This window comes from Eulemur rufifrons, chromosome 7, assembly GCF_041146395.1.
Source record: "Eulemur rufifrons isolate Redbay chromosome 7, OSU_ERuf_1, whole genome shotgun sequence".
Lineage (NCBI taxonomy): Eukaryota > Metazoa > Chordata > Mammalia > Primates > Lemuridae > Eulemur > Eulemur rufifrons.
Genome location: NC_090989.1, coordinates 187497507 through 187518526, shown reverse-complemented (window position 1 = coordinate 187518526; position 21020 = coordinate 187497507). Strand labels below are relative to the sequence as shown.

The following is a 21020-nucleotide window of genomic DNA, read 5'->3' as shown; positions in this document are numbered from 1 at the left end:
CACCTTTTTGTGTCATCCCATGGAAGGGCAAGAGAGCATGTGGGCAAGTGAGAGTAGGCAATTGAACTCACAGCCTCACGCCCTTTTATAGTCAGCATTTATTCATGAGGGTGGAGCCCTTGTGACCTAAAACCTCCCATTAGGCCCCACCTCCCAGCACTGTTGCCTTGGGTATTAGTTCCCAACACATGTGTATTGGAAGACACATTCAAACCATAGCAATCACCAATTACTGCATCTCAGACAATATTCTGGGTATTTGGGATATAACATTAAGCAAACAGACTAAATATCTGCCCAAACAATTATGAGTAAAATCTGTAGTAGTTGTTAGAATGGAAAGGCTAGTAGGTGCTCATGGCACAGGTGGAGAAAGATTTCTCATGCAGAAATTAAGTTATAAAAGTAAAAAAAGTTTATTTTATTCTTCTTAGAGGAGAGAGAGAGAGAGAAAGAGAAGAGGGGGAAGAGAAGAGAAAAGAGAGAAAAAAAAGTAGTGATGGCTGTCAGTTGATAAGAAAAGCAGCAGTAGATAGTAACAAAAACTGCAAGGATGTCAAAGTCCAAGACTTGGTTTCCTACCTTCCTTGGAGAAGGGATTATCACAGGAGATGTCACTCTGTCCTGGAGATATAGCTCATTCTTCTGCTGTCTGCTCAGGAACTCTGTAAAAGCAGGTTCTCAAAAAAACAATTCTGAAAGAAAGATTGTTTACATCTCTTTACCATTCATTCAGCTCCTTCCAGAAGTTGTGCAAAACAGAACTCCTGCAGAGTACCTGTTAGTGAGAGAACTCATAGGATTGATCTTTAACCATAAACTGTGGAAATGGTAGGATTAGGTGTTTTCCTGTTACTTTTTCAAGGCCGGGTAGTCAGTGGTAAGTGCCTTGAAAAATCCTAAGGCAGGGATTCAGAGCGGTAGGGCTGCTATTTTAGATTTGGTGGTCAGGGAAGGCCTCTTTGAGAAGGTGATACGATGTGTGAGGAGACCTGAATAAAGTGAGGTTGCTGCAGTCATTGCGGCCAGAGATAGGGCTTCGTCCAGAGTAGTAATAATGTGGAAGTAAAATGGGCAGTTCGAGGCCAACTTTTGAAGTAGAACCTACGGTACTGTTACTGAAAGCTCAGCACTTGTTCTCGAGGCTGCATCAGAACGAGAACAAGTGGTTTGAGGAGGAAGGAAAGAGACATTTTATTATTTTGCCCACAAAGGAGGAGGATGGAGACTCCTGTCTGAAATGCCATCATCCTTATCATAAGCAGAAATACAGAGCTTTTAAAGGGTGGGTTCTCAGCTTCAGGTAATTAGTGTTCATTCAACTATAGTTGACGATTCTGATCTTCCCATCTCAGCTGAAGACAGTTCTGTGACCTCCACCCAGAACCTCCGTTGACCAGGTTTGGGCTGAGCCAGCTCCTTTTGCACAAATAACAAAAGACTTACCCTGCCCCTCCCTTTTAGGACGGGAGTCCAGAGAGACAGGAAGCCTCATGTGTAGCAAAAGGCTGTTTATTTTGGGCATCTGGGTACAGATGGGTGGAGGCCAAAGAGCATCCACCCTGAGGGAGGGGAAAGCCTTGGGTTTTATAGAGGGTTTCTCAGGGGGGAGTGAGTACCTGGGCCAGAACAGCCGCTGCCATAAAATTTTTTTTTTAAACAACCAATTTCTGGGACCCCTGGGTCAGTCTCATCCTGTAGAGATAAGGCAGGGGAGTAGTTCCGTCCTTATGGGGGGATAGGAACACTGGTGTCTGCCACTGTCAGGGGGGGATAGGAACACTGGTGTCTGCCACTGTCGGGGGGGATAGGAACACTGGTGTCTGCCACTGTCAGGGGGGGATAGGAACACTGGTGTCTGCCACTGTCAGGGGGGATAGGAACACTGGTGTCTGCCACTGTCAGGGGGGGATAGGAACACTGGTGTCTGCCACTGTCAGGGGGCGATAGGAACACTGGTGTCTGCCACTGTCAGGGGGGGATAGGAACACTGGTGTCTGCCACTGTCAGGGGGGATAGGAACACTGGTGTCTGCCACTGTCAGGGGGGGATAGGAACACTGGTGTCTGCCACTGTCAGGGGGGGATAGGAACACTGGTGTCTGCCACTGTCGGGGGGGATAGGAACACTGGTGTCTGCCACTGTCAGGGGGGGATAGGAACACTGGTGTCTGCCACTGTCAGGGGGGGATAGGAACACTGGTGTCTGCCACTGTCAGGGGGGGATAGGAACACTGGTGTCTGCCACTGTCAGGGGGGGATAGGAACACTGGTGTCTGCCACTGTCGGGGGGGATAGGAACACTGGTGTCTGCCACTGTCAGGGGGGGATAGGAACACTGGTGTCTGCCACTGTCGGGGGGGATAGGAACACTGGTGTCTGCCACTGTCGGGGGGGATAGGAACACTGGTGTCTGCCACTGTCAGGGGGGGATAGGAACACTGGTGTCTGCCACTGTCGGGGACGATAGGAACACTGGTGTCTGCCACTGTCGGGGGCGATAGAAACACTGGTGTCTGCCACTGTCAGGGGGGGATAGGAACACTGGTGTCTGCCACTGTCGGGGGGGATAGGAACACTGGTGTCTGCCACTGTCAGGGGGGAATAGGAACACTGGTGTCTGCCACTGTCAGGGGGGGATAGGAACACTGGTGTCTGCCACTGTCAGGGGGGGATAGGAACACTGGTGTCTGCCACTGTCAGGGGGGATTAGGAACACTGGTGTCTGCCACTGTCAGATTTTACAACCTCCAGGTCTCTCCAGACCCCTTCGGGCAGCTGCTGATTCACAAACCTTGGTTAACTGCATTCCACCCTAGCCATACTTTTTGAGTTCCCACCTGGAACAAACCTAACATTCCCAACCACTGGCCTGAGGCAGGGATGCAGGTTTTAGTTCTCAAAAAGGAGTGGAGGATGTTTTAAAGAGACAGAAAATATTTCTGCCATTTTTTTTAAGGCCATTCCCTGTTGCATATTCCCTACTCTCAATATTTCCCTTCCATATCTGTGGGAGAAGGAGTTACTGCTCTGTTACGGTACTTGCTGATGAATTTAATATAGAAGATGTCTGAAAGAATCAAGAATGACTCCCACATTTTTGATTTAAGCAACAGCGGAGATGATAGTGCCATTTACTGAGATGGAAACCAGGGGGACATTATGGATGGGAAAGGGAATCAAATTTTCTGGTTTTTCTGTGTAGTTTTTGTTTCTACTGGATATCTAAGTGGAAAAGAGAATTAGGCACGAAACCTGAGTTACCTAACTAAAGAGACATGTTGTGGTTGCAAGTAGTATTTAAAGCTGTGAACCTAGGTAGGATTATCTGGAAGAAGAGTGCTCATCGGGGACAGAGCTTAAGGCTACCTGCTGGGCTTGCCAGCATTGAGCAGCCGTTCTCAGTTCTCCACGTCTCTTTTACACTCTGAAAATTTATCAAGGGCACCAAAGAGCTTTTATTTATGTGGGTCATATCTATTGATATGTATCACATTGTCATTGTTAGGTCTGGAGCAGAAAGAGAGAGACACACACATAGGAAGCCTCATGTGTACAAAATGCTGTGTATTTTGAGCATCTGGGTGCAGATGGGTGGAGGTGAAAAAGTGTCCACGAGAGAAAAGGGGAGAGACTTGGGTTTTATAGAGGGTTTCTCCGGGGTGAGCAAGTAAGTGGGCCAAAACAGCCTCTTGTAATTAATTCTTTTTCAAACAACCAGCTCCTAGGACCCCTGCCCCGGTCACATCCATCCCATCCATCCTTCAGCTCCAGTGTCATCCTTATCTGGAGAGAGAGGGAGGGATAAACTTCTCTCTATCAGGGAGGAAGGGGGAAGGAATGCTGGCTGCAGCTGTCTATCAGATTTACAAAGTCCGGGGACTCCCCAGACTCCTGCAGCTATTGTTTTACAAGCCTAAATTTTGCATTAACCACGTTCCACCCTTTTTATTATATACATACAAGAAAAGGAAGGGTAAGGTATGAAATAGGATAAAAATTAAAAATTAGTAAGATTGGGAAGTAAGTGTCCTTGTCTTTCTGACTGCCTTTTTTTTTTTTTTTTTTTTTTTTTTTTTCTGTTCCTGGAGATCTGGTCATCTTTGAAATGCATTCAGCCTATTGCAGGGGATGTGATCTTTGCTCCTGAGATGTGGTTTGGGGGCAGGAAACAAAGGCCTACAGTTTAACCTCCTGCAGTCTGTCCCAGAGCTTTTGTCTGGAATACCTTGAGGCTGTAAAACAAATTGTAAAAGCTGTGAGCTGGGAAATGTAAAGAGAAAGATTAACATTTCTTTTTTTGGTTCTTTTAGGTGTTTGTGAAAACAGAGTCCCAGCAGGTTTCCTGCTAGTTTGGGAGAGAGACAGCAAAGAGTAGGGAGAGCTCAGAATTGATCTTTAGCTGTCCTTAGAAAATTGGAAGATTCAAGGCCACCCTAACAGCCATCAAGCAACAAAGCACCGGAATCCCTGAGAGATGAGCAAACAATGTGATGAGCCTTAGGATAGCATTTCCCCGCTGTGGTATGGGCAGGGGGGATTCTAGGCGTACCTTGATAGCCTGGAGACTATGAGTTCAGGAAAAAGAGCAGAGAGACCAGAGAAACCAAAGGAGTTAAGACTTTAGAGTTTGCAGGACAGAATGCTGGAAAAAGAGAATAGCTCAGAGGGAGAGAACTCTAGTGATCTGCACATTGCTATCTGCTCGGCCACACTGGCCTGGTCGGAATGCAATGCATGCGAGAAGCTTGCCCTGCTGAAACTGCTCCTCCAGAAGACTGCTGATTTTAGCATTCTTTTTCCTTTCATCATATTTCTTCTGAATTTTTTGGATTGTTTTTTGTTTAAAATTTCTTCTTCCTCAAGAGTCTGAATAAAGGGGATATAGTTGGATTAGCACAGGAAAGGTCATTCGTGAACCCCACACCCTAACACTTGCCTTCCTCAGCATTAAAAGCTTTCATCTCTCTCTCCCTCTGTTTTCTTTCTGTATTATTTCCTTAAGAAAAACATGTCAGTCTGGGCCTGTTGAGTTGTTTTCACAATCCACAGTCTCCATTTCAAAAACAAAGTGAAGCCTCTTTGAGAGTCCTTCACTGTAGAATCCAGAGAATAAGTTAGGGGGCAGTCTTTAATTGCAGGAAGGACAACTATTTCATGGTAACAGCGAGGAAGATAGATCATAAGTGCACAGACAAGATGTAATGGTGGTTGGAAGATGACAGTGTTCCTGTTAGAATGATTCTATGTTTTTCAAAGTAGTGTGAGGCCAACTAAGAGGGGGCCGTGACAGGAGTGTTGGAGATTGGAATAAAGAAGAGAAAGGGTGAGATGGTCGTTTTGGGGAATAGTAAAGCAAACTACCAGAGAAACATAGAGTTGTATGTATGGCAGTGTTGAATGCCCATTTGAGATTTATGATTATGAATTTAAAGGAGCTAGTTCAGGGCTAAATGAATAAGCTTTTAGTGAAAGTTAGCCATTACTGTTAACAGTAGAGTAAGTTTATTAGTGGCATCACTGTAGAGGGGTGTGAGTCTGTCCCACTCATGGGAGAGCCTGGTTTTGGTCTTATGTACCACTGGGTTCAAGGACAGACCAAGAGACACACACTGACCGTGAGAGCTGGTCTAAAGAAGAGTAGTTAAGGTGATCAGGGAACGAAGAGCTTGACGTGGCAGTAGAAAAGATTATATTTCAACTTTGGAGGCAGAAAGTTTGATATGATTTCAGGTATTAAAAATCTTAAAGAATGAGTTGGTTAAACATGTACTTAATCATCATCTCCCATAACTAATTGAGCCACTTAAGACTTTTAAGAGGTAAATTCAGAAATGTATCCACCAGAACTGAGATTTTAAACTCTAGAGTACTCCTTGCCCAATGGCAAATGTCTTAAAACGTGGTGAAGAGATGATAGAGAATCTGTTGGCATCGTTCATTTTCTGAGCAGAAGTTATTGGACTTCTTGGGCCAAAGCCAGAGCAGTGACTGCCATTTACTTTTGGTTTCCAGCCTACCTGTAGAGTGATTAGATTTTTAACAGAAAAAGAAAATCTCTTTTAAATCTGAGATTTTATTACTTCAGAAGATAAAAGTCGTTAGGCCTCCTTATCTGATAATGCAATTACTTTAGCAAGTTTCTTGACTAATTCTTAAATCCACAATATTTATGTGTGCAGTGGCCTCAACGGGAAAATGGCCTAGACCTAGTCGAGCTAAATTTTATAGATTCCATAGTACTGTGTTACCCTTGCCTAACAGAAACTATGTAATGATGGTGATAGTGTTAGCCCATTGATTCTGGGGAGCTGAAGAAGTACAAGATATTTAATAATCATCCTCAGCTGCATAGAGTGAAAGACGATGTGAAAGAAATCGCCTAGTTTGTGTCCTACATAGGATTTTACCTGTTTCTAAAGAGCTCAATTTTTCCAGGAATCTTTACAGCCAGCTTATTTCTTTTGCTGAAATTTTAACTAGTCTCTTACTTAAAATTTACCAGACATTTTATAACCTAACACATTAGTTTCACTGTGAGTTTTCATATATGTACCCTACACATAAATATATTGGAATTAGGAGCATTCTTTCCCAAATGTCTTTGCTGTGCCTATCAATGTCTAAATATAGAATCCAACTGCTCTCCTCTCTTCCTTGTTGTAATTCATAATTAGTGTTCTCTGTCTTCCCATGTTAAAAGATAATTTTCAAAAGCAAGTAAAATATTATCATAAATATAAAATAAACATGTTTTTTATTAAGGATGTTTTAAAACTCACAATTAGGGGACTGATAAGGTGTTATAAGGTGTTCAAAGGAGAATCCAAAGAAAAGTCACATTTATAGATCAGGAATATTGAAATGAATGTGCAAATGGAGGAAAACTGGCTTCTTCCATAGTAGGAGAGGGAAGTCAATTAAACTTCACCAGACAGGATTTTGCATATCTGTAGACAAGAGTTAGTTTCCATTGCTCTCAGTTATCTATTTTGCTACCTACAGAGTTGTACCATAGCTCCCAGGCAGCAGATAGCTAGAATCCGGGAAGGGTAGCTTTAGATAATGCCATATTTTTCAATTAAAGCACATATTTTCCCCTATACCCAGTGTATTCCCTGTACCTTAGTATTGTGCTACAAGGAAAATGGAAGAAACTGAGTAATAAAACATGTATTGTTGGGTTTTGTATGAAAAAAGTCTCAAAATTTTATTTTAATTATTTGCTGTATTTTTTCTAAAAATTTTACAGGATTTATGACATTATTTTGAACCATGATCTACATATTTAGGATTGCTAGATAAGTAAACTGCAACCTCAGCTATCTGAACCATGGTTCAAAATCACAAATAGATGTCCTAAAGTCGACGTGCTGCTGATGACTGGCCACTCTTTATTGAGTAAATTGGTGTACATTAATAATAATGACCTTGAGGTCAGGGTTAATTAAATTATATTCAAAGGCATTAAGGTAGTAAATAAAGATTGATGTATTTTAGTATCCTAAGATAATGTGGAATTGGCTGGGGAAGGTCTTATTTTATTTTATTTTTTTTTCCTTGTTCTTTTTTTTTTCCATTCTAATGAGTGCACATCATCTGCATGGGGAAGGTCTTAGAATGTTAAAATAAAGGAGTTCTGTTGGGAAACAGGAAGGAAATATAAAGAAAAAAGGGAGAATTGGAATGGATATCTTTTGTTATTATGACTCAAATTTCCTAGATGCTTCTATTTTTTATATTCAATGAGTACTCCTTATCCTAGTACTCTTGCGTATCTCGGAAGTTAGAATGGTATTTTTGGATATATTTAAGAAAGCGGCATATTTCATGCTCTATCAAAAGCTTCTCTGGAGTATGAGATTTGGGAAGAAACCTAGAATAGCAAACGAGGAATATCATGTTTTCATGATTGTATTTGAGGAAGGGAGAAGTTAAAAAGGAGACGCTTCCATGTCCTAGCCCTTTGTATTCTTGTGCTTGGCAGCTTTTAAATTTATTGCAAGTGATTCCTAAGGATTTTTTTTTTTTTTTTGAGACAGAATCTCACTCTGTTGTCCCGGCTAGAGTGTAGTGGCATCATAGCTCACTGCAACCTCAAATTCCTGTGCTAAAGTGATCCTCCTGCCTGTGGATGCTTATACATCTCTTGATATTCAGTTTGTCAGTTGTAGATGGTTAACCTTCGTAGTCCCTAGCTTTACCGAAAAGATCTTTTGAATTTCAGGTAAAAAACATCAGAATGAATTTCAGCTTCTGGTGGATCAGGCCAAAAAAGGATATAAGAAAACTGTTGGAATGTCACAAAAAACAGTAATAACAAAACAAGAAGATGAATCTACAAAAAAGCTATTATCTGTGTGCATGGGTAAGAGACTTCAATTAAAAACAGAAATAATGTTGAATTTCATTAATTACTTTTAATATAAAAATAAATTAAAACCAAAGGAATTTACTTTGGAGTTATTAGTTATTTGAAATAGGAAAAAGTATTTTTAGATAAACTTCATAGCAGTTGTTGAATATAAACTAGGTTTATCATGGTGGGGAAAATGATTAGAAGAATGTCCTGAAGAAATCATCTCTTTTGTCTGTCATCCTGTCAGTTAATGATAAATCATAAATTTCTGAGTTATTTAATCTTGAGGATTTTCTAGGTGTAGGATTTATTGCTGGAGATCCCAAGATATCCTATAAAGAGAATCAATTATTTTTGTTATAGAACACTGGTGTTTACTTTGGATGAAATGTTCTGTTAATCTAAAGCTAATACACCTGGTGGGCTAATGCATAGCACATTTCTTAATTCTGATCCATTTTAAAATTCAAGATTAATATTCTATTTCTATTGCCAGGGCTTTGGGTCAGTGAACAGAATCGTAATGGGGAAAAGTGCACAAGGAAATTCCTTATTACTTTTTCTTTATTCTGGTAAAATATGCATAAGAATATTTATCTTTTTAACCACTAACAAATGTACAAGTCATTGGCATTAAATGCATTCAAAATATTGTGTAATTATCACCACTATCTATACCCAAAAGCTTTTCATCATTCCCAGCACAAACTCTGTACTTATTAAATAATAGCTCTCCCTTCCTCTCTCCCTCACAGCCCTGGTAATCTCTATTCTACTTTCTGTGTCTATGAATTTGCCTATTCTAGGTACCTCACGTAAGTGAGATTATATAATATTTGTCTTTTTGTGTTGGCTTATTTCTCTACACATAATGTTTTCAGGGTCCATCAATGTTGTAGCATATATTAAAATTTCATTTCTTTTTATGATTGAATAATAATCCATAGTATATATACACACCATATTTTATTTATCCATTTATCTGTTATATAGTAATTTTGCCTTTTGGTTATTGTGAATAATGCTGCTATGAACACTGGTGTTCAAATATCTTTAAATTCCTGCTTTTAATTCTTTTGGATATATACCTAGGAGTAGAATTTCTGGGTCATCCGGCATTTCTATGTTTAACCTTTTGGGAAACTACCAAACTGTTTTCCATAGTGGCTGCATTGTTTTACATTCCCTCCAGCAATACATGAGGAATCCAGTTTCTCCACATCCTTGCCAACACTTGCTATTTTCTGGGGTTTTTTTTTTTAATTGTAGCCATCTAGTAGGTATGTCATTGTGGTTTTGATTTACATTTCCCTAATGACTAATGATGTTGAGTATCTTCTCATGTGCTTACTGCCCATTTATTTTTCTTCTCCGGAGAAATTTGTATTCAAGTCCTTTTTTTTTTTCTTTTTCTTTTCTTTTTTTTTCCTTTTCTTTTTTTTTCTTTTCTTTTTTTTTCTTTTTCTTTTCTTTTCTTTTTTTTTTTTTCTTTTTCTTTTCTTTTCTTTTCTTTTTTTTTCTTTTTCTGTTCTTTTTTTTTTTTTTTTGAGACATGATCTCATTCTGTTGCCCAGGCTAGAGTGCAGTGGTATCATCATAGCTCACTGCAACCTCAAACTCCAGGGCTCAAGCAATCTTTCTGCTTCAGCCTCCCAAGCAGTTGAGGTTATATGCAGTCATGTATGACCACACCTGGCTAATTCTTCTTCCTTTTTTTCTGGTAAGACAGGGTCTCAATATGTTGCTCAGGCTGGTCTCAAACTCCTGAGCTCAAGTGATCTGCCTCAGCCTCCCAAAGTGTTGGGATTATAGACATGAGCCACTGTACCTTATTTGCCAATTTTTAAATTGGGTTGTGTTGGGGTTTTTTTATTGTTGCGTTTTACGAGTTCTTTATATATTCTTACTATACATGTCACTTGCAAATATTTATGAACATTCTCTGTGTTGTCTTTTTGCTTTCTTGATTTTTTTCTTTTTTTGTCTGTGCTTTTTGTATTATATCCATGAAGTCATTGCCAAATCCAATGTTATAAAGATTTCTTCTAAGAATTTTATGGTTTTATGTTTAGATCTTTCATCCATTTTAAGTTAATTTTTGTGTATAATGTAACATAAAGGTTCAACTTCCTTCTTTTGCATGTGGCTACCCAGTTTTCTTAGCACCATTGAATGCTCTTGGTAGTCCTGTCAGAAATCAATTGACCATGTATGTGAAGGTTTGTTTCTGTACTCTCTATTTTATTCCACTGGTCTATGTATCTGTTGTTATGCCAATACCATACTGTTTTAATTACTGCAGCTTTATAATAAATTTTGAAATTGAGGAGTGTGAGTCCTCTAACATTATTCCTTTTCAAAATTGTTTTGGCTATTTGCTGGTCCTTGAGATTTTTGAGGAAGGATTTTTCTATTTCTGCGAAAATTGTTGTTGGAATTTTGAAAGCTATTACATTGAATCCGTAGGTTGCTTTGGGTAGTATTGACATCTTAACAGTATTAAATCTTCTAATTCATGAACATGGGATGTCTTTTCATTTATTTATGTCTTCTTTAATTTCTTTTAGCAATTTTATAGTTTTCAGTGTGTTTAAGTCTTTTACCTCTTTGGTTAGATTTATTCCTAAGTATTTTATTCTTTTAGGTACTATTTCATTCCTTATTTTTGTCCTCAATTCTATTAGTGCCATTGAGTAGGTTGCTTGCTGTCTACCTCAGTACATACGATGGTCTTTGAACAACTTGAATCTGTTCATGCAGTTATTAAAGAATATTCCTAGAAACGAGTTTAGCACTTAAAATAATCTTGATATCTGTAAATATTGCATTCTCTGGGGTTCAAAGGTGACTACTGCTGTTAAATTGCAGTGCATGAATGAGCATATCTGGGAGGAGTGGGGAGTGTAAGAGAGAGGAAGGCAGACAGACACAGACTGACTGAAAAGATGGATTTTGTGTAGCATCATACAACCGGTGTAATTGTTGCTCTTTAGCATAAACATTGAAGTAGTCATATAAGTGAACAAGATGCATATTCTGTCTGTGTTGCATGTCTTTGGGGAGGTCTGACATCTTAGCCTCACGCTTGGTGCTCTATTTGAGGGTCTGCACTCTGAGATCTAAGCGTAGGAAGCATAGCTGACTTTCAGTGCCCGCAGTTTGTTGAATGATGTTTGTCTCCAAGAGGGAATTTATCTTCTAGAAGCTTATGTAAGAGGGGAAGAAGAAAAAAGAATACAGATAATGCGCAAAAATAAAAGATTGTTTTAAGTTGAATTCCTATTCCCTGGTTTGCTGCTTGATTGGATTTTCCTGGCCAGTTGAGTGATAGAGTTGCTGGTGCAGTGAGTTCACTGGGTGATTGGTTCCCCTTAATGTGATCCTGGAGTCTGTTTATGGAGGGATCCTAGAGATTCTGGATGGTTGTCTTGGTTAGCGTCTTTTTTCCCTTTCCCAGGTAAACAGAAGGTGCAGTTTTGCTTTGGTAATGATGGCATATCGATGGCCAGATGACATTAGGAACATATTTTTAGAAATTAAACTCTTGAGATATATGCTTTTCTTCTGGTATAACAATATCTTAGAACTATTTCTGGGAGAATCTTAACTATTTAAACTTGAAAAGGTTTTTTGAAGAGTTTGTCCTATTCTTTTTCCAAAAATTTTCTCTGCATAACAAAACCTTGACAATTCTTTTTAGTGTATTTTGTTAAAGGTCACTTGCTTCTATAAGCATGCTTGATGAGTGATGCATGAAAGCTAAGTTTCTCTGTGAGGAAACACATGAAAGGAGCCCCACGTTATTGGCACGTGTGGCTTGTATGTGAAGTACTTACTCAGTTCCTGAAACTTAAAGACAGCACAGATGAAAATCCCAGCAGAATCCTGAAACACACCATGAGAGGGACAGTCCTGGGCACTAAAAAATCTTTCACAGATAATTATTTTTCTCACTCATATCTAGATATTTGGCCATACTTATATGTCATGTTCTTGTAAACACTGTGACTTCATCCCTCCAGCTTCTTTGGGCCTTTATCTGTAATAAGATACCTCAGAAACTGAGAATAGGACAAAGGATGCATAGAAATATGATGCATATTAGGTCAAATGGAAATATTCATTTTATCTGATTAGTTTTCCTTTTTAATGAACAATTAGATTCTATTTAACAGATTTAGAGAAATGTCCAGATTCACAATCTTATTAGTGACAAATATTGTGCTTTTCTTATTAGTTGAATCTTTAGTCTTTTTATCAATGAAATATGCAAGAATTCCTTAGTAATCTGTAAATAGATGCCTCATTAGACTTATAAGGTTCTTACTACTACTGGCTCTAAAAGAAATTTTATTTTTAAATTAATCTTGGAAAAACATGGGCTGGGCAATATAATTAGCACCATTGTAGTGTTGATTGTTGTTCTCTGGCTGTCACTAGAGTTTTGGAATCAATGTTACACACATTTCTATTTTACTAAGTGCAAATAGCAATATTCAATGTTGCAGAAATAATAGGCATACAGAAGTTGTAGATTTTAAGATAGTCGTAAATTTTTGTTTTCTTTTTTCTTTTTTCAATTTCCTTTTCCCATTTAGGAAAGGAAGATAATAAAATGAAGTTCTCAGACATGACCTCAGTAACAAACTACTTCCCTAAATCACAACTGGGCTCCTCGGGGAAACTGGAGTCCGATAGACCAGATGATTCTTCTAGTTGTACTGATATTCAAGAAGTGCCTTCTTCACCAGAATCAGATTCATTCAATAGGTAAGAAACATGTCATAGTCAAGTATCTTAAATATCTATTTCCTACGCACGCATAGATAGATAGGCAGAAATAATTAGAAAATAACTTTGAGGCGTAGTGCAGTTTGTCAGTCTTCTTCCATTACAACCCTCTTTTACTGCTGTGTAATCTTCACACCGATGGCGGGGCAGCATTTGGGAAGGTGGTGCAGCAACCACACAGTGACTTTGTTTTCTACTCTATTGCCTTTATATATATATTTTTTCCTAGAGTTGGAAAAAGAAGCATGATAGGCAGTGAAATTTTGTCAAGACAATGAATGAAGGAGTTAAAGACAACTATATTGGAAAACAAAGATGATCGAAAAGACATGGTGCATAGGAGAGTAAAACAAAAAAATTTAATTGAGTAAATAGGGGAAGCTTTAAAAACTAGAGCTTTGACAGTGATTCATCTTGAAAGATATTTTTCAAAAGATGTTCATTTTATTTATATATGTGTACACACACAGACATACACACCATTTTATATTCTGTTATTTCACTTATAAATGTTACTCACATTTCTACCTCATGTTTATAACTTATTTTTAATGGGTGCAGTATTCTTTTATGTTTGTATGTCATAATTGACCAGATTCTTCAGTTTTTGTTAGATCTCTACCTTTTTCCCAGTGTTTTATTTATGTACCTAATGCTGTTTTAAAGCTCTTCCTTTTGCTTCTATTGAATTATTATTTTTTTACCTTTATCATTTTTTTTATCTTTATCATTTTGACCCAGGTAGGTTGTCGTGTCGCCACTTTCTGAATGAATTATACCAATTTAAAATACTGTCAGCAGTACATGTGAATGTGTCTTGGAAATTACTTAATATTTGATATTAGTTCATTTAAAAATTATTAACAGTGCTCTTAGAATGATAGATTATGTCTAATCTGAAGCATCAAATTAAGAAGGAATTTTTTATAAGAAGAAATCCCCAAGACCCTCTGCTTTCGTAGGATTGCTGGGAAACAATTTCAAATTAGTCAGAATCAAGTATTAAGAAGGGGAAATCTTCCCACCTTATCCCAGAGGTTTTCAAGGTCAAAAACAGTGTATCTCTAGTTGACTGAGGGAAAAACACTTAGTAACCTGAGTTGTTATTCTAGATCAGGCTATTCCTGCATGTTCACTGGGCAGTATTTCTTTTTAAGCACAAATCTTCTAGGAATACAGGGTAAAAATGGAGAAAAATCAGAGTCAGAGGGAATAAGAGTTAGGTTTTAACCTTAGTCACTAGATGCCTGATTGTTTCGGAATGCCAGAGTGAATTGGGACATTTTGTGAGCTTGGAGAGGGAGGGGAAGAAACTGAAAGGGGAGACACATGGCAGTCAGATGTGTGTTTACCTGGTGGTGAGAGTGTGGGAAATAGGGTGACTTTGATGGAGTCCTGGCCTCAGTCAGACTTACTCGCATCACTGACCTGTGAGAAGTCTATTAAAAAGGAAAATGCCATTGCTTTAGTCTCTGGGTTTCATAGAAAAGGTAAAGGAAATATGGCTGAGGGGAATGTGGAATAAACCTTGGGTCAATTTACTAAAATGGTTTCAGGCCAAAGTTTGGTTGTTATAACTCATCACTCAATGAAAGAGTTGAAAAGTGCCTTGACACTTATCCCCAGTGACATATTGTTCCTACTGCCACTTCATTAGGGGAGTGGCCCCTTCTCATTATTTACCTTTTTACTGACCAAGATCCTGGGTAATATTATCAGACAGTTTTTTTGTCCATCCTTAATGCTTTCCTTTTGGTAAGGTCATAAAAGTTTATTCTTATGTAATATTTGAGATGAGAATTTTGTTAGCAACTCAAAATAAGCATAGTGATGTTAGATTACCCTTATTCTCTGTTCATAACAGGGCTTGACATTACACTATTGCACTCATCCACTCAGCAAGCATGTATTGTGTGCCAGGCACTATTCTAGATGCTGCAGTTTAGCAGTGATCAAACCGTTAAAGACTTAAAAAAAAAATTTAAGCTCTTGGGCTGGGTGGGGTGGCTCACACCTATAATCCCGGCTTTAGTATGCTAAGGCAGGAGGATCACTTGAGGCCAGGAGTTCGAGACCAGCCTGGGCAGCATAACAAGACCCTGTCTCTACACAAAAATTTTAAATATTGGCTGGGCATGGTGGTATGCACCTGTGGTTCTAGGTACTTGGGATGCTAAAGGCAGGAGGATTGCTTCAGCTCAGGAGTTCAAGGTTGCCATGAGCTGCAGTTGTACCATTGCACTCCAGCCTGGACAACAGAAGGAGCCCTGTCTCAAAAAAAATATATATATATTAAGCTCTTATACTCTTTCACAGTATAATTAGTTATATATGTGTATATGTCTGTGCACACACAAACACAAACATGCACACACCTATGACTCAGTGAAATTACCTAATAATTACAAGTTTTTAACAGCTTTATTGAGATAACAGTTCCCCCATTTAAGAGTACAATTCAATGGTTTTTAATAAATTCACAGAGTTGGACAACCATGACCACAATTTTAGAAAATTTTTATCACTCCAAAAAGAAACCCTGTGCCCATTAGCAGTCCCTATTTCCCTCCAAACCTCTTGCCCCAAGCCCTAGACAACCACCAATCTACTTTCTGTCTCCATGGATTTGCCTATTCTAAACATTTTATATAAATGGAATCATACAGTATGTGATCTTTTGTGACTGGCCTCTTTCACTTAGCGTAGTTCATCCATGTTGTGTCATGTTTCAGTACTATATTTCTTTTTATTGTCAAATAATATTCCATTGTATGGATATATGTTTTATCTACTCCTTTATTAGTTGGTGGACATTTGAGTTGTTTCTAATTGCAATTTTAACAAGAAAAGAAATTGAGTTTGCTTGCACACTTTGGAAGCTTAGCTTCGGTGATGGTATGTAAGGTTTTATTGGGCTTGCCTTGAGAGAGTGGGCAGTGTCTTCTATAGTACTCATGTCTTAAATATGAATAGGAAGTGTTATACACATTATAAATATTAAATAAGTTTGTCTTTAAATTTTTTATTTTATCTGGCTTTAAATTTTTTATTTTATCTGAGTTCTTTTTTTATATCCCCTTTTTATTTGTTCTATTTTGTCAGTCTAAGATTTTTAAGTTTAAAAAAGTAGAATCTGTTCCTTGTTTAAGACCTGGAAACTAAGGCTAATGGGAAAATGGAAAAGAAATGAGCCTTAAATAGTGGTATTGATTTGATATCAGGACGGACCACTTGGCAACTGATTCAAGAGTAGATTGTTGAAGAGTATGCAGTAGGGAGCAGCTCTGGTATAGCTGGAAAAGTAGTAGGCTTTGAGTTGAATGGCTTTGGGGTCAAGTTCTGGGTGATTTTGGATTCAGTCTTTGGAAATCTGTTTCCATATATCTTTGTAAAGCATATAAAAATATCTTATGTCTAAGATCTGTTGGAAAGATGAAATGAGATGGTAGATATGAGAATATTTGATAAATATATGATTATTGTTATACTTTCATAAAACAATTCAGTTTTCTTCAGTAATACTGGAAAATTTAGGGATTTATGGCTAGACATTTTAGAAGTACTTTCACAACCCTAATTGTTTTGATTTTAAGACATACATTTTCTGTTTTACATTTTAATGTCTGAAATTGTGGTGTGTGTCATAATCAACAGTATCTTTCAATTGCCGACAACCCAGTTGCATCCATGATGTACTTGCTAGTGGGTGTGCATCATGGCCCTTCATAGCGTCCTAACTTCCGTTGGGTTACGTGGATTATTTGTTGGAATTACATTAGTTGATCATTTATTAATAATAATGTTGTCAGTGAAATAATGAAACAAAAAATTTATTTTCTATGAAGAAAAGCACAGAAACAGAGCAGTAGGGTATACATTTCAAGTTAGGTAGTGTTCATCATTGAATGAATGACCACAATTCTGTATTTTCTTGAAAAACAATCAAGTACCTTATAGGACCTAGGAAAGAAAAATACCCACAAGTACATGAAGACATGCTACATCTTATGAGTGAGCTATGTGCAAAGGATTACCTGTTTCTTACATAACTGACTGAAGGGAGGAGAAATGGCCAAATCCCTTAGAATAGATGGATGACATTTCAAAGCAATAACAATTAGCATGACTGATTTACGTGTTACAAAGAACTAATGCTAAGGTATTATGTGTCTGTTTTTCAGACACTTCTTGCTGTGTTTGAACAGAAACTGCTTATCTTCCAGCACATGCATTGTGATTGAGGAAAGAAAGAAAAGTATGAGTTCAGTTTGCAGAATGGGTGTCTGTGCCTTAGATGAAATTCCTGGAAACAACAAGTATAGTGCATTTGATAAATGCTGTACCTCCAGTACACTTAGTGGTACAGAGGATGAGTTTGTATGGAAAAAACTAAGATAGCATGCTGAGTCAAAACATGATGAAAAGGAGTTGGGCTCTGAATATAAAGCTCTTTCAGGAATACTTTAGCCAGTTTATTTCAGTTATTTTTTATATATGCACAACAGTGGTATTAAGATAAAAACCTATGTCTACATAAGTTTTAAAGAACTCTCTGGATGTGTATAAATTAAAAATTCTAAGTGAAAAGGAAGTTATAGCTAAATTGACCTCAGTTTTTTTCTCAGTGGCAGATAAAATAATGCTTCATGTTGCCATCAGTGTTGTCTTAGAGTTTTGAAATGCAGTGTCTGAATATGAATAAGGTCCCTGACGCACTTCAAGCATAATTTGCATCATCTAGTTGGAAACTCATAAAGTGGCTTGTAATACTGGTTGGTGGTAGCCTGGCAGAAGGCTGTCGCAAAATATGATGATTCATTGGTTAGTGCCAGTTATGATATTTAAAGACTCCAAAACTTAAATAGTCAAGAGAGATAACCACTTGATTAAGATAATTAACACCATAGAACTTAGGAAAAGGTTTAAAGTGAGAAAAGCCCAGTCAAGACCAAATTCCTCTAGTAGAATCATAGCACATCTCAGATAGGTGGTCTTTATTTGTCTGGTCCAATTTTTATTTCCATAATACTCAGGAATCAGAGGGAAAGGAGATGGGGCCCTATACTTAGTGACTTTGTTGCAATCTTTTTCAACCTTAAAATTCTGTAGTCCTGTTATTTTTGACAAGTGTAATAGTTGGTAAATTATCTGTATGTTCTTTTACTTGTCCATTGCAGATCATAAACCAACCTTCTAGAATTATGTTTGTTCTTTACATATTGTTCTTTACATATTTATCTCTTTCATTTTTTATAAAAGTTTTTTATTTTTCTTTTATGATTGTTTTGTTGTTTTCATTGTAAAGCTCCAAATTTTCAAAAGTACTTTTTAAAGTAGATGTTATGCATGTTTATTGTGAAAAATGGAAAATTTAGATAAAAAGAATAAAGTTCCATAATTTTTTCAGTCACAAATACTTAGTGTTAGCACCTTCATAAATACATCCTTCCAGAGATAGGGATATGATGGGCAGGTAGATGAATACTTTTTAAAAAGAAGAATCATACTATTTTATCATTTTTTTATAGTTCTCTTTGTAAGGGAAGAATCGTGCTGTTTTAGGTCTAATATGAGTGCCAATGTATTGTGAATTCTTTTTTAATTAATGCAGTCATACTGTAATACAGAATATAGATCTCACTGTTATGTTGTTGAATAAAGATGGTGGTTTTCATTGTATTAGAGCAATATTCAAACTTACACAATATAGCAAGCTGACAAATAAGAATAATCTTAGTTTAAGATTGAAAAGGTATAACCAATCCAAATAATTACTGTGATGAAATGGTTTTGTTGCTAACTTGATTCTTAACTCTTAAGTACTTCATTTGAATTTGAATTATTAATTATATTGATCTTATTTTGTCAGCCTGAATATTGATAAACAAAAAGTACTTCATTTGAATTTGAATTATTAATATTATATTGATCTTATTTTGTCAGCCTGAATATTGATAAACAAATTGATAAGAATTTTAGATTTTTGTGCAGCTTTTTGCTAGATGGTTTCTGGGAGTTTAAGAGACTTGTCCAAATTTCTGTAAATTAACTTGTTATTTTTCTTAATCAAGAAGAAAGAGCTTTTGTTCCCCATATTTTGGCAAGCAGAGAATACTGCATTTTTATTGAGGGCTAAATTAGAAGAAAAGATGCAGTTGCTTATGACCGTGGAGTGGAAGCATTATCTTCATGCAGAGATGAGTAGTAGTCATGCTTTTTCTTGGAAGAACCTTTAGATCATTATTCTTAAAAAATATTTGTGCATTTTAGGTCGAGGCAAAAAAAATGAAAAAGAAACAATGTCTTTTGGTATAACTGGAGAAATTTGAATAAAGTCTCTAGATAATATTGTAGCAATATTAATATTTCCTGATTTTGATATTGTGTCATGGTCATGCAAGTAAATGTACTTGTTCCTAACAGATGCACACTGAAGGGTTAAAGAAGCATGATGGCTTCAACTTACTCTCAATGGTTAAAGAAACAGTATATGTTATATAGATGTTATAACACATACAGAGAGAGAGTGATGAAGCAAATGTGGCAAAATGTTAACAGTTGGAAAATCTGGGTGAAGGGTATAAGAGTTATTTTTTGTAGATTTGAAATCATTAAAATTTTTAAAATTTCTAAGAAGAGTCGTGTTCATCATCAAAGAAGTTTGTTTAAACTCTAAGGAAGAGAAATAGCTGACTTTATGCATCTAGGAGATTTTCTAATGGGAAAGATTTATATTTACAGTTTATTGACCAAAAAAAGCAGTAGCCAGGGGTCTATATGGGATGCTTAGTATGGTTTCATTTATTTTGGACAGCCTATTGAGAACCAGCGCAACATGGTTATCTCTGCTTTGTTTTGTTAGAGAATATGGGCTAGTGAAGTGGGGACTGTGATTTTCATACTCATAAAGAACAGCTAATTTCACCACTTTGTGACCAAGTTTGTAGGGCGAATCTAGGTGAGCCTTCTTGCAGATGCCAAAGGTTGATCATAAAAGAACCTGCATCAGTTAAGGTATGAATGAATATATTTTAACTTTTCACAGTTCCTGGCAAAAACAGTCACCTCTTCTCTCATGCTACATTAATGGCAGCATCTTTGTGTAGGAAATCCTACACAGACGAAGGCAGAGAACACGAGGACTTTGACAAAAAGGCTAGTTAACTATTGGCCATGAGTTTGATAAATTCTGCTACAACTTTTCTTCACTTTTCAGTCATTTTTGAAAGAGTTATCCAGAATTCTTAAAAGCTAAAGAGAAAACCAAAACCAAAAAGATGTGCACAAATTTTGATTACCATTCTTTGGAGAAATGGAATGAGTAGTTAAATTCCAGCCTTTCCTAAGTTCTGAATGAATTGGGAAATGATGGAGGTAATCTTAAGGGAAAAAGTGCCTTTGTGACATTCATCTAAGGCAGCAGTCCCCAACCTTTTTGGCACCAGGGACCAGTTTCAGGGAACACAGTTTTTCCACTGACAGAGAGTGGGGGAGGCAGAGCTCAGGTGGTTATGTGAGCAGTGGGGAGCGGCTGTAAATACAGATGAAGCTTTGCTAGATCACTGCCCCCCCCCCGCCCCCCGCCAACCTCCTGCTATGCCTCTTTGTTCCTAAATTTCATGGAAGACAGTTTATACACTGAAGTGGGGTGGGTGGAGCTCTGCGGCCTGGTCCCTTAACAGACCAAGGACTGGTATGGACTGGTACCAGTCTGTGGCCCCAGGTGGGGTGGGGATGTCAGATCTAAGGAATGTCAAATGCTAGTACCCTCAAGCCTGTGATAAGACCAGGCTGAGTTTGTTGCTTAGTGAAGGGAAGGGGGTAACACTACTGCTATCATCAGAGTAGTCTCTCATAGCCAGAAGGGCAAA

General features: G+C 37.6%; 1 protein-coding gene across 1 annotated transcript in view; it reads left to right on the top strand.

The window, feature by feature from the left end:
• The window catches only part of RAD18 (RAD18 E3 ubiquitin protein ligase), a 129355-nt gene that overhangs the window by 73207 nt on the left and 35128 nt on the right, over nt 1-21020 (top strand). Inside the window, exons 10-11 of the mRNA XM_069473849.1 lie at nt 8227-8367; nt 12957-13128. Coding sequence (XP_069329950.1) covers nt 8227-8367; nt 12957-13128 — 313 coding nt within the window. The remainder of the gene's footprint in view (nt 1-8226; nt 8368-12956; nt 13129-21020) is intronic.